At 37.8% G+C, this 13409-nt stretch overlaps 2 protein-coding genes across 3 annotated transcripts; one reads left to right on the top strand and one right to left on the bottom strand.

Annotated features, from left to right (window-relative positions):
* The first annotated feature begins 3014 nt into the window (after nt 1-3014).
* LOC129319723 (UDP-arabinopyranose mutase 3-like) lies at nt 3015-5404 on the top strand. Its single transcript, XM_054964802.1, has 5 exons — nt 3015-3639; nt 3685-3747; nt 4156-4395; nt 4498-4666; nt 4788-5404. The coding sequence occupies exons 1-5, from the start codon at nt 3113-3115 to the stop codon at nt 5127-5129; spliced, it is 1341 nt and encodes a 446-aa protein (XP_054820777.1). The 5' UTR covers nt 3015-3112; the 3' UTR covers nt 5130-5404.
* Nucleotides 5405-7496: 2092 nt separating this feature from the next.
* LOC129320207 (squamosa promoter-binding-like protein 6) lies at nt 7497-12376 on the bottom strand. Of its 2 annotated transcripts, XM_054965502.1 has the most exons (5): nt 12064-12376; nt 11078-11859; nt 10508-10644; nt 8411-9282; nt 7497-8234 (listed from the first exon to the last, which is right to left on the bottom strand). In XM_054965502.1, exons 2-4 carry the CDS (start codon nt 11728-11730, stop codon nt 8426-8428), a joined length of 1647 nt encoding a protein of 548 aa, XP_054821477.1. In that variant the 5' UTR covers nt 11731-11859; nt 12064-12376; the 3' UTR covers nt 7497-8234; nt 8411-8425. The 2 variants fall into 2 exon arrangements, with proteins under 2 accessions (XP_054821477.1, XP_054821476.1); XM_054965501.1 differs by having other exon boundaries at nt 11078-12376.
* Nucleotides 12377-13409: the final 1033 nt, after the last annotated feature.

The following is a 13409-nucleotide window of genomic DNA, read 5'->3' as shown; positions in this document are numbered from 1 at the left end:
TAGGAAATTTTTAGTCCTCTAAATTATTAAAATTAATTTAATGGGAAAATCGCACATAGCATCTCCAAAGGAGAAAAAATTACACTTAGACTTAAATACATTCTAAAATTAGTCTGTAAACCTGAGTGTCCTTTTGCAAATGTATTTTAGATAGAAAAGATACAATCATCCTTAGTAAAAAAAAAAAAAAAGAACTTTATGTCATATCAATAAATCGATTACTTATGAATATATGAAATTAGTTAAAATGAATTTGTCAATTCTAAATAAAAATTTTACTATCAATAAATAATTAATTGCTACTATGTGAACATAACGTTGTGAATGTAAATATATAATTGTAAAAATTTAAACTTATTATCATGATGAACCTTAGTTTCTGAATATATAAAATCATAAATTATAGATTTTAACTTGTGCATAAATGAACATGTATTTATAAATATTTAAACTTTAAGTTGTAAATTGTGAATATGACCAACACGAACTTATCAATCCTAAACAAAAATTTCATTACTAATGGACAATTATTCATTAATATTTGATCATAAAGTTATAAATATGCAAACATCTTGTTGGCAAGATTTGAATCTTTACTCATGGTCTTTTTTCACTAAGGGCAGTTATGTCTTTTCTCCCTAAAACATATTCGCAAGTAGAACCCTTGAGCTTGCGAAATAATTTTATAATGCACTAGACTATAAGTACTTCATTTGTTAAAAAATATAAGACATTTTTAACTGAATCTTGCGTCCAATAAAGTAGTTATCTACTTTTTAACCAAATATATCTTTTCACATTTATCCTTATGAAACACCTTACAATAAATATAAAGTCATTATCAATATGAGCACTTTAAAAAAAAAAGAAAATGATTATATTTCAAAAGATTAAAGATGCCTTACATTTTTAAACATATAACTTTTTAAAAAATACATTACATTTTTGAATGGAAAGAGTATAATTTTTTATCCTCTAGGAGCCCTAGGTGTGATTTCTCCCAATTTAATCTTTTAACTTTTAATTTTTAATTTAATCTTCTACTTTTTTTTAACCTTTTTAGATTTTAAAATGCAAATTGATCTTCAAATTAATTTGATGTAGAAAATATATTAATAACTTGTCACATGTGCGTCATGTCAAATAAGAACAAAAAAAAAACGTTATTTTTTAAATATTCTCCTTAATTTTTCTTATTTTCCTATACGTCAGTTTTGCTCTTTTTCTTTTTCTTTTTATTTCTGACTCGGTCTGTTTTCTGTTTTCTTTTTTGCTTGTCTAATAAATAATTACACTTCATTTAATTAATCTACATGATTGGTGATTTAATATTTCATTATTTATGTTATTAAATTTTAATGGTATTACTTTTAAATAATAATAACCAAATCAATACATGGGACAAATCCAAGGAATCAAGTTTATAAAAATTAGGTTTAAGGCACCAATGATTAAATGAGTTAAAATTTAAAATTAAGTTCAATAAAAAAAATGGAAGAACGATGTCATCACCTCTAAAAAAATAACCTAAGAGTTAAATATTCTAGAGACGAGGAAGCGTTTACTTCTCAAGTTTACATTGGTCGGTAATTTAATTTTTATCAATTTATTTTTTTACGCTAGATATAAAGACCAAATCAATACATGAAACAAATTTAAAGAACTAAACCAATAAAAGTTAAATTTAAGAAATCAAATTGATAATTAAGACAAATTTAAAGGATTAAAACTTTTATCATTCCAATGTTATATTTTAAAAATGTTAATTTATAGAGTTTTATTAAACATCAATGCATGCTGAACTTGTTCAAACAATTTAATAAAAAATATAATTTCATTTATCAAGATGACATCTTGCATCATTAGAATAATTTTACAATTTAAATTTTTTATACAAAATATTATTATCATTTTTTACTGGAAAAAAACCGTTTTTCTCCTTGCATTCCATTCCAAACAATTATCCCCCTTAAAAACGGACGTGGTGTGATATTAACGCGAACGGCAACGAAACAATCAACGTGTTTTCTATCTTTAACGTAACAAATCACATTTTCTCATTTTCAACATGCATCTGTCTCCCACTTTATCTTCCATCTCGCCAAACACGCCCCAAATTACTCAATCACCTCACAAAATGGATATGATCATCAGGTACCCGTTACAGAAATAACTGCTTTAAAAATTACATAAAGAATAGCAATATTATCGCATTAATTTAAAGGCGTGATGGCGTAAATAAAATGAAATAAAGAGCGACACCTTTTCCTTATACAGTGGAAGGAAATGTGGAATGTAATCGGATGGACCTTAAATAATGAAAGGTTAAAATTTGTCTAATACTACATTTTTTAAAACCACGCAATTAGGTGGTCAAGAACTCAAGATTTGTCAAGTTACTTTTTATTTTTCCATAAATATAATCTATAAAGAGCAATGAGAAAAATCTAAAATTTGAAGGGTCGCATTATAATCTTTCAAACAATTCACACATGTATTTTTCAGATTAAGATTCTACGCATCGATACATTATATACACAAGATGTGTATGAGTTAATTTTCCTTTTTGATTTTTAATATTTTTTTACCAATACTTTTGAAATAAAATTTGTGTATATTTATTACTATTTAATATATAACATAAAAATTTTTAAAATTATATTAGTGATGAGTCATGAATAGCACCCATCTAATCTGAATAAAAAGTTAAAAAAATAATATCTTAATTATATTATCCTTTTCTTGCCAGCATATTAAATGTTAATCAATTATACCACCTGCAGGTTATAATACTATAATTAGTTATTAGAAGTGTATTTTAAAAAAAAAATAGAAGAGGAGAAAAGTCCTTGGACCTTGGCAAAGTTGAAGACTTTCACCTGATCGACATACTTACCAAAAGCAAATTAAAAAAAAGCGAAGAAGCATAATTCCGAGATCAAGCTGTACAAATCTGTTTGGCACGTGCCTCGCAGCTAGCACCCTCCTTTCAAATACAAAAACCCCTCGAAGCCCTCTTCTTCGTCCTCAACCCAAAGCTCCCGAGTTCCAATTCTCGCTCTGTCTCTCTCTGATTCTGCCGTCTCCGATCTGCTTCCCTCTCACCCTCACCATGTCCGGAGCGGCGGTAAATCCCACTCCTCTGCTCAAAGATGAGCTCGACATCGTCATCCCGACGATCAGGAACCTCGATTTCCTCGAGATGTGGAGGCCTTTCTTTCAGCCTTATCACCTTATAATTGTGCAAGATGGTGATCCTTCCAAGACCATTAAGGTCCCCGAAGGCTTCGATTATGAACTTTACAACCGCAACGATATCAATCGGATCTTGGGTCCTAAGGCCTCTTGCATTTCCTTCAAGGACTCTGCCTGTCGCTGCTTTGGTTACATGGTGTCTAAGAAGAAGTATGTCTACACTATTGACGACGATTGCTTTGTAAGTCAACTCTCCTCCTTCTTTCCTATATTACAATTACGGCTTCGCTCTTTTTCTTCTGCGAGTCATTCGGGAATGGGTCGTCAGTTTTCTCTGGCTAGAATTTCGGATCTACGTGGGTTCTTCCCTCCAGTTTCCCCATCTCTTTCTGGAATATTGAATTTTACATCTCAATTGTCGATGCTGTTATTTCTTGTTCAGATGTGATTCTGAGTGTTACAATTACCCTTTTCTTGTTCTGTTTTCAGTGATATCACTGTACGATCTGAATATGTTCCTAATTCTAGTGTAAGCCATCCCAGGAGCTCTTTGTTTTCTTCATTATGACTACAAACTCATGTGTTTGGCTCAACTTCATGTGGTACTTGATCTATGTAGTTAGGCAGACCTTCAAAATTCGAAGAACTCATCCGGTTTTCTTAACCTTTGATTTGTTCTTTCCTCGCTTAATCGTAGAGCTTATTATCTTTACTTAGATTCTCAGATCTGTATCTTAAGATTTTTTTGGTCACTAAATTTGAATTGGAACGAGTTTTCCCATTTGAATTTGGATCAGTAGCAATATATTGCTAAAGATTTCATCAGCCATTCAATGCATTGGCGCTTTTCAAGGAACTCATCTAGTTCTCTCATCTGTACTGGATTTGATTTGTTATTCAAGACGTCAAGAAAGGGAGTTGGATCTGATAAATATCGTAATAATTTTCAGGTTGCTAAAGATCATCTGGCAAGGACATTAATGCCCTTGAGCAGCATATCAAGAACCTTCTGACTCCATCAACTCCGTTTTTCTTCAATACTCTCTATGATCCATACAGAGAAGGTGCAGATTTCGTCCGCGGCTATCCATTTAGCTTACGTGAAGGTGTCCCAACAGCTGTTTCTCATGGCCTTTGGCTCAATATTCCTGACTATGATGCCCCAACTCAGCTGGTGAAGCCATTGGAAAGAAACACTAGGTATGTTATCCTTAGCACACAATGATTTATTATTTTTTGTTTGCTGTCATATTTTCTTTTCTGAAGCAATTTATGCGCATAATTTATTTCGCTTTCCTCTAGGTATGTAGATGCCGTCATGACCATTCCAAAGGGAACCCTGTTTCCCATGTGTGGTATGAATTTGGCATTCAACCGTGAATTGATTGGCCCTGCAATGTACTTCGGACTCATGGGCGATGGTCAACCCATTGGACGCTACGATGATATGTGGGCTGGTTGGTGCGCCAAGGTATTTCATTCCAAATTTTCAATTTGAGCTTCTAGTCTCTCAGCTTTACTATCGCACATCACTTGATGAATTTTTATCATGTGAGCGTTGATCTTACTATACTTTCTACAATATAATGAAGGTCATTTGCGATCATATGGGATTGGGCGTGAAGACAGGTTTGCCCTACATCTTTCATAGCAAAGCTAGCAATCCTTTCGTGAACCTGAAGAAAGAGTACAAAGGAATTTACTGGCAGGAAGAGTTGATTCCATTTTTCCAGTCTGTTTCTCTTCCAAAGGAATGCACTACTGTTCAGAGGTGTTATATCGAACTGGCCAAGCAAGTGAAGGCAAAACTTGGAAAGGTTGATGAGTATTTCATCAAGCTTGCTGGTGCCATGGAGACTTGGATCGAAGCTTGGGACGAACTAAACTCACCCAGTGCAAAATCTGATGCACTGCCCAATGGTCCGGCGAAGTGAAATGTTGGAAACTATTCCTTCCTTGGTAGCTTCTGAGTTATCATCCTTTTTGTCCAAGGATCGGCGCGGCTCTAGGATAAATTATTGGACATTGCAGAGGATGAGGCTCTGCTTGTTATTTTACCATGTCCCTAAAACAATAAAATTTGAAGCACCCGGTTATTATTATTATTTTTTATGTAGGCTGGGACGAGTAACTTATCTATTTTGTTGACTCTGTTAGTCATTGAGATTATTGCTTTTGGAATATCGTATCAGGACTGAGTTTGCTATGATTGTGTTGTGTCGTACGAGTTTGTGTTCTCCCTCTCCCTCCATTCCCGCCACTTTTGTCTTGTCCCTCTACCCTTTTCTGCTTTGTTAAAGCCATCCTAGGTAATCATTACGTGGTTTGAATTTGAAATTCTAAAGGCAAATTTTGTTTGGGGGAGCCATCAAAAGGTTGAACGACTAATTTGATTATTTATACACTTGTTGGAGGTTGGATAGTTGGCTCAGTTTGAATCTGTGTTGTGGGCTTGGTAAATGTCTTTTTCGAAAGACAACGGTCAAACGGTTGTCAAAAACAGAGGAAGAAAAATGTCTGGGGTCGGAAGTTACTTTTTTTTTAATATTAAATAAAAATGCTAAATTAATTTTAAAAAAAAGTACATGAGCTGGCATTCTCTATTCATCATGCGAAGCTTGGAAACTGAGCACAATGACAACAAAAATTACACGCTGGAATTACTGGTATAATTGTAAATATAAGATCTATATTTGGTAAGCAATAATTTTTATTTTCTTCCGTGGGCAACAAAGCCGACAGTAGATCAGACTTGGTTTTTCTCTACAATTAAATCATTCATATCAAATTTTAACAATATAATCTGTATTTTTAAAAATTATTAAATCCAAAATCATTTTCATAAGAGAAAGGGGTCAATTTTCAAGTGACCAGGTTATCACAAAAGCCCGCTGGGGCCCCCCGGGGGGGGATGTGTGGGGATCAATAAAGTAGATTTTGAAGCCACAGACTGATTCTGATCTTTGAGTTGGAGGGCCAGATGTGCGAAGGCTCTCATGAAAAGAAGAAAAAGAAGCTTTCGAGGGAGAAAATGTCTCGGGTATATAGTTCCAGCTTGCAGGGAAGGGGAAAAAAGACAGTGCGAGTGAAATTAATCATTTACAGCTCCATGTATTAAAAGTAGAAAATATATATATATATATATATTCAAGAACCATCAATATTTATTAAGAACAGCCATAGAAATTACGATTAGGTTAAACAATCATATAAAAGCCAATGAACCATCAGACCTTTGATTAAAAATTACTATCATTCTTATTTTTTCCCTCTAATCAACTTAAATTTTCTCCTTTGCCAATGTTATTTTTAGCGATGTTACAAATTGAGGTTCATGAGCAACCAAACTATGCTGTTAGCAAATATTAGAACAAGAAACAGTAAGACGACACTCAATGTGATGTTTTGGATAAAATATTAAATACTTGTCATATTATGATGGCACGCGAAGCACAGTGTCTTATTTTGATTAAGATGATATCATATATGTATGGATTGATGCGATGTATGGTTTTATACTACCAGAAGTGGATCGAGTTTCAGTTTTGGGCTAGAGATAGATAGTCATGTTAAGGAAAATGAAGGAGATGTATGAGGATGGGGAAGCTTTAGGGAAATGCATGTAGAGCTAGCCTAATGATAAATCGTCTTTTCATCTGTCACTTTTCTGAATCCTAGTTTGTGAATTTCTAGCTTTCAAGGAGCTAATCGACTGAGTTAGATTATTATAAAAGAAAGTAAAACGATAGTTTTTTTTTTTTAAAAAAAAAGTTTAATGGTCATTGGGTCGTATTTTGGTTCTTTATCTTAATTATAATTTTCATGGTCTTTTAATATTATTTTTCTCTAAAGATATGTAATGATAATATCAAATTGAGGATTAATCTATAGCACTTATGAACGTCTTTACCTTCGATTTTTGAGGACAGTAAACATCGCCAGGGATCTAGGAGATTTGGACACACATGAATCCACGTCTGGATTGGATTCCTCGTATCAGAAGTAAGAGTTCATTTATCATTCGCTAGGGTGGCCGATGGACAGTTCTAACGCGGCGGCGGCGGGATGCTGCCGCCGAGCAGAGGCGATTCCTTTTGTTTTGTTTTTTGTTTTTCGTTTTAATAAATGAGCAGAGGCAATTCTTATTTCAGGGAAAAAGGCAATTTCGAAGGTTCTATTTACTTGACTAAAATCGTTTTGTTTAAGTATAGCTGTTTCGAGTTACTTCTCAATCATTGTAACGGGTAGATCAAGCACATGGAAAAAGTCGCAACTATTAAGAACAAGCAAGAGAAAATGGGAAACACAACACCGCATAGTTTATTCATATTTGCATTACTTTTTCCGAAACATAATTTCCTAGAAACTCCAAATGGAAGAGTTTCTGCCTAGCAATATTCCTCTTTACCCTCACTTGTCAGTTGTCAAGCATTGGACTGAACGGACATGTTAATGAAGTCGATAATTTTGTTCTTTGTTGCCTGTTTCCAAGTGTTCCAATACTGACTATTCCTTGTGCCGTCCACCGCCCTAGAATGGTGCCGTATTTCACGTCCACTTGGGCGATGATAAGTTTCAGCATCTTTGCCAACAGGGGCCATGATGTTAAACGCTAACGTTCTCAAATCAAATAGTTTGTTAAGTCGTCAAGCTAGAAAATATATTTATGTTAATATCATCATGATCGTATATGATTAGAAGAGGTCAACAGCATAATCAGCTTTTGAGACTTTCACCAAATCAAATGTCAGTTTGATCAACATTTGGCTCTAATGAAGCAGGCCGCATGTGTTCAGAATGAGGGCCCTTTATGTACCAACGTCAGCATTATTGTCACTGATAAAAACTAGATTAGTTGGTAAGTTCTCATGATAGTAACCTCGAGATCCATGTCAGATCAAGCAGGCTAATCGACCTAGTTTGCACCGTGAGAGAATGGAAGATGCCATCTTATAAGGCTGTCCTTTCCTGTGGCTTTGTTGCTTCACTTGCATTAAGAGCATTAGCGTAGGTGTCTTCCACACACACTGTATTGTCTCCTGTAACAGTAAGGAGTAAGAAATTCGAAAAGAAAGCAACTTTCTTCCATTGGTTTGTCATTATAACATTTTCTGCCGAAGAAACGCGACTTCAAGCTAGTGCGTAATGTGCTGTCAAGTAATCAACACAATGTGGTAAAAGGGTAATATAATTTATATGAAATGGAATCACTGACCTCTTCCAGAGTACCTTAAGTAGTCCGGAGAGAGCAGGAAGAATCATTTTCTTCCTTGACCTTCGAGGATTGCCTTTGATGCTCAACTCGCTGGAGCTGCGATGATAGTTGAAGCAAGTCAATGGTTGGGCCATCTTCACAGGGAAGACCATCTTTAATGTTCACAAAACCAGGCCCTTGGAACATACCATCTGCCATTGCAAAATGGAGAATATTGCTATTGTCTGACATCAGTACGGGACTAAGATGACTTCCATCAATGGCAGGGTTCATCTTGGATCGAAACCGATCTGAAACTCCACTTGTGGAGGCCTGTGAGCTCATTCCTATGATCTTTTCAGTGAGCTGACTCTGGCTGTAATTACTATGGCTGCTGCTTGGAATGACCAAGGGGCGTGCCATGGGAATTCCTGATGAGTGGCTTGAAGAGTTCTGGGATTGAGATGACAGAAGAGAGAGAGCACAGCCAGAGTCTGAAACTCCCGATAGTCCTTGAATAGTCGATGTCGAGTCATAAACATTGAAGCCCCCACTTCTTAAGGAGGTGTCTTGGAATAAAGATTGTGCCCCAGAATTTGGGCCCATGGGAGGAGGTGGAAACTGATTGTTGTTCTCACAGAAGATGCTTCCCGTACTGGTTGTCGCGCCATTTTCATGAAGAAACGGAAATTGTCTTTCATTATATGAAGGGAATAGAGATCTTGACTGAGGATGAATGGCAGGCAGATGCCTAAAATCAGTCCCATCTTCGTTCTTCATAGGTCTCCACCAGTCATTTGTTCCATATTCATCAGAGCGCAAAGTCCCGGTGGGAAGTATCTCTTGGCAGATAAAAGATGCAGTTGTTAGCATGGTGTCGTGGAACCTGCCATCTGCAAAACCATGCGATCTTCATAAAGTTTAGAATCAAACAACTCAACGAATATAAGATTATTGCCGAAGCAGTGAAATCTGGGTTTGGGAATTGGCAAGCATTGAGTTGTGATCAATAATTAAATTTTCAAGCTCTTGAATATTGCATACTTCTATTAGACACAAGGGTAAGAGATTATTTACGCATTTTTAGACTCGTAATTAACCACTGGTGATCTGAGTATTTAAATATTAAACTTCCAACGGTGAAATGTGGTAATACCCCCAGATATCCCAGGACACCAAGCGATGAAATCAAAAAAATAAACTTCACTTTTTTAGTTGGCAGGAGTAGGTGTTGTGCTTTGAATATCAAACTTGCACATATTTTAGGAAAATGGCACTAAAATATGACAACACAGGGTGGCTAAATAACATATCCTCCAGGGGATAGAGCCATTATGCTGGTTGAACAAGTCATTCATGGTTCACATCCATCACATGACCAAAGAATCCAGACTATACAGGTACGATGATTTCAAGTTTATCTGACAATGGACCAAGAATAGCCCAAGACCATTACTTCAGGGAGTTAGGGACTATGCATGTATATTGATAAATAAACAATTTGAAACAAAAGGGACAGAAAGACAGAAACTGAAGAGTCATCATTGAATTAACTACCATATCCTTGAATAAACCACCAATGGGCAAGAACATATAATGTTAAAAAACTGCATCATTTATCATGGAATTGCATGGTACAATGAAAAAGATTCAGGATATGCTTTTGTTTAGTACACAGAATGTAATAGAATGAAGAAAGTAATTTTATACATGAAAAATGTCTTCCATATCCTTGAATAAAATAAAGCAGTAGAAAGAGAAAGGTACTGTTCAGTAATGATAATATGAGTATATAATAGATGTTACATATTTTTATTGTACAACGAAGAGGGAATCCCTTGTCATTGACTATATCAAACATATGAGAATAAAAACTAGGGCTCATTTTTGTATGGCACAACAAATGCAACTAGAAATAGCCTTGGAAAAGATGAAAATGAACTAAAACTACCTAGCTTCTCAGAAGACTTGCTCTCAATCATATAAGGAATTAAGCTATAGCAATACACCACGTTCCACTATTAGAAAATGCAATTATTAAGTATTATAAGCAGTGAGAATTTGAGGAAGAACATGCTTTTAAGGGCAAAAGCAAGAGCTCAAAACGTGTATTATTACCGCTGTATGATTGAAGCAATCTTGCAGCTTTTCCAGAGCTAACACCGACTTGTGGCTTTCGCCGACGCTCATTATGACCTGCAAGGCGTTTGCGACAGCTGCGCTTACCATCATCAAATTCAGCCAGCAAGTGAAACCTGGAAGAACTAAACATTACAGCTGTGCTACAAATCATTACAACATAGCAACTTTTTACAAGCCTATTCATCACTCATCTTGTATATATGAAGTCGTAAAGCTGACAGGAAAACAATTGCAAAGATACTGAACATAATCACAGGAATTAGTCTCTTCCTACTGATGAAAAGTAGCAATGATTAGGCCTGGTTTCTTCATGTAACAAGTGGGGCCGCCAATATTTATCATTAGGAACATAAGAATTTGGCACTGAAAATTCCAAGTACTTGTGAAAAAACACTAGGGAAAAAGAAATTGAGCAAGAAAAATAGGAAGACAGATGAGAGAGAGATAGAGAGAGAGAGAGAGAGAGAGAGAGAGGAAACAAAGCATTCAGATAACAGATTATTAGGAGCCCAAATGAAAAGATGAGAGCTCGAAAAATTGACCGACCTACTACATTGCTGACAAAATCTCTGTTCGATGCCGTTGACTATAACTTTGGAAGTCTTGGAGTGAACCTCGCAAACTTTATGCCTCTTGTGGTAGTCTTTAGAGGCGCTCAGATCCTTATGACATCCATAAACTTGACAGTAGGCGGTTTGTGAATGAACCCCTGAACCTCGTACTCTCTTGGTCGGAGCCGATGATTCTGAAGAAGACAAAATAGGGGTTCCTCTGGAGAATGCCGAATCCGTGGCTTCTCTGGGATCGCCAAATCGTCCCAGCTTCAAATCAATGAGCGAATCCCGACCGTTAGATTCAACCAGAGAGTTGGAAAGCCTGGAATTGGAATCCTCAACTCTAGAAATCGCAATTGGGGCGGCGGTCATAAAAGGACCACCTTCGAGCTTTCTGCTCGGAACACTGCCAATCGGATCATCGGACAATCGTTTACCCAACATTTCTGGAAAACCCATTTCCTCAAAACCTTGATTTCCTACGTTAGGTTGACCCGAGGATAACATGTCGCTGGAAATACCAGGGGGACTCTTAAATTCCCATTCCAAGATGGAACCTTTACTTCTCGAAAGTGCATTAGGAGGTGAGAGTGTATCATTGGACGCAAACCCTTTTTCGTCAGAATCATAACTCCAGGACTCCATTTCATGAACAAGAATCAAAGCTCGAGAGAAAGCCAAGAAGCCCACTTGGCTGGTAATTAAGTGGCCAAAATTCAGCTTGAACTTGGATTTGCTTAGCTCAACAGTGCTTACGGAGCCATGAATGCTAAACTAAACAAAAACATATAAAAGCAGAGGAGTTAGACACCCTGAATCCACGAATTTTCGAAGTTCTTTAACTTCTGAGGGATGAAACAGATTGGATAAAGATGAGCCACTAGAAAGAACCCGAAGGCCAGGAACATAGCAAACAGCAAAGAAGCTACCAAAGAAAGAAGAAAGAAAGGTCAGACGAGTCAGAAGTCAGACGCTCACGTGATGTGAAAGGAGAAGCAGTTAAGAAACGGGTTTATTTGCTCAATGTAAGGAAGACAGTGTCAGCTTAAGCAGAGGAGTGAATGGAGGGAAAAGAACGCAATTCGCATAGTGGATGAGAAAGAAAGAAAGGAAGGAAGATGAAAGTGAGTGAGAAAAAGGAAGACCAAGAGATGCCTAAAGCACGAATGAGAAGTAGCGTGCCAGTACAAGTGGGATTGTGAAATAGGGATGAGGCAGAGGCAGGATTAAACTGAACTGAAACGGGGTTCAAAGCGTCCCCCAAACTCCACGGAAAAATGGAAGAGCTCTATGTCACGGGCTGAGAGTCTGGCGCAGCACACGGCGCCCGTACGGCGTCCTGGAGGACCCCATAATCCTCAGGACAAGCCTTACCACGTACGGAACACACTGGTTTCGCCCTGCCATGGGCTCATCAGGGAGGCAGCACTAGCCCCCAACCAGTTGTGCACACAGTCCGAAGACTGAGGCAGAACACCCCCAATGCTAATGTCGCCCCCTTTACCCATATTGTGCGAGGCTAACCAGCGGACCGTTCATTATCTTGGTCTTTACACGGTCACGGAAATATCATCCGTGACATTCTCCCACACCCAATCTAGCACGCCCTCGTGCTAGGGGAGAACGACTCCGCCCAAGGATCGTACGTACAGTACTGCCATAAACACATCAGCTTACTTGCTGAGTGGCCACCCGAGTCCTGCACTCTTCGGACCCACTCGCACCCGCGAGCCAACAGGAGTGGAGTCGACAACGGCCAACCTTCCCGCCCGAGTCCTCACTTTTGGACCCACCTGCTCGGAGGCCTTTCTGGAGCGGTGCCGAGGCCGACCAGTCCCAACGTGGGACCCCACGCGCACACGACAATAAAGTACGTCCTGCTCTGATACCACTCTGTCACGGGCTGAGAGTCTGGCGCAGCACACGGCGCCCGTGCGGCGTCCTGGAGGACCCCATAATCCTCAGGACAAGCCTTACCACGTACGGAACACACTGGTTTCGCCCTGCCATGGGCTCATCAGGGAGGCGGCACTAGCCCCCAACCAGTTGTGCACACAGTCCGAAGACTGAGGCAGAACACCCCCAATGCTAATGTCGCCCCCTTTACCCATATTGTGCGAGGCTAACCAGCGGACCGTTCATTATCTTGGTCTTTACACGGTCACGGAAATATCATCCGTGACATCTAGGTTACTACTTTTAGAGACAGGCTGAGGCGAGAGTGAGTACACCGTCAAGAGCTTTTTTCACTGCCTTTCCGCTTCGCTCAGCAAAGAGTATACGATTAATACTTGGGACGGTAAAACTACCATGGAAAAACTTTA

This window comes from Prosopis cineraria, unplaced genomic scaffold (assembly GCF_029017545.1).
Source record: "Prosopis cineraria cultivar Desert tree isolate PC_DT_omini unplaced genomic scaffold, ASM2901754v1 PC9, whole genome shotgun sequence".
Taxonomy (NCBI): domain Eukaryota; kingdom Viridiplantae; phylum Streptophyta; class Magnoliopsida; order Fabales; family Fabaceae; genus Prosopis; species Prosopis cineraria.
The sequence above is the reverse complement of the archived record's forward strand: the minus strand, read 5'-3'. Positions and strand labels throughout refer to the sequence as shown.

Coding starts and splice junctions, on each gene's coding strand:
- LOC129320207 (XM_054965501.1), bottom strand. CDS start 11,730: ATGGAGTCCTGGAGTTATGATTCTGACGAAAAAGGGTTTGCGTCCAAT. Junction 10,645..11,077: donor TTTTGTCAGCAATGTAGTAG/GTCGGTCAATTT, acceptor TAGTTCTTCCAG/GTTTCACTTGCTGGCTGAAT. Junction 9,283..10,507: donor ATTGCTTCAATCATACAGCG/GTAATAATACAC, acceptor ATGGTTTTGCAG/ATGGCAGGTTCCACGACACC.
- LOC129319723 (XM_054964802.1), top strand. CDS start 3,113: ATGTCCGGAGCGGCGGTAAATCCCACTCCTCTGCTCAAAGATGAGCTC. Junction 4,396..4,497: donor CCATTGGAAAGAAACACTAG/GTATGTTATCCT, acceptor GCTTTCCTCTAG/GTATGTAGATGCCGTCATGA. Junction 4,667..4,787: donor GGGCTGGTTGGTGCGCCAAG/GTATTTCATTCC, acceptor AATATAATGAAG/GTCATTTGCGATCATATGGG.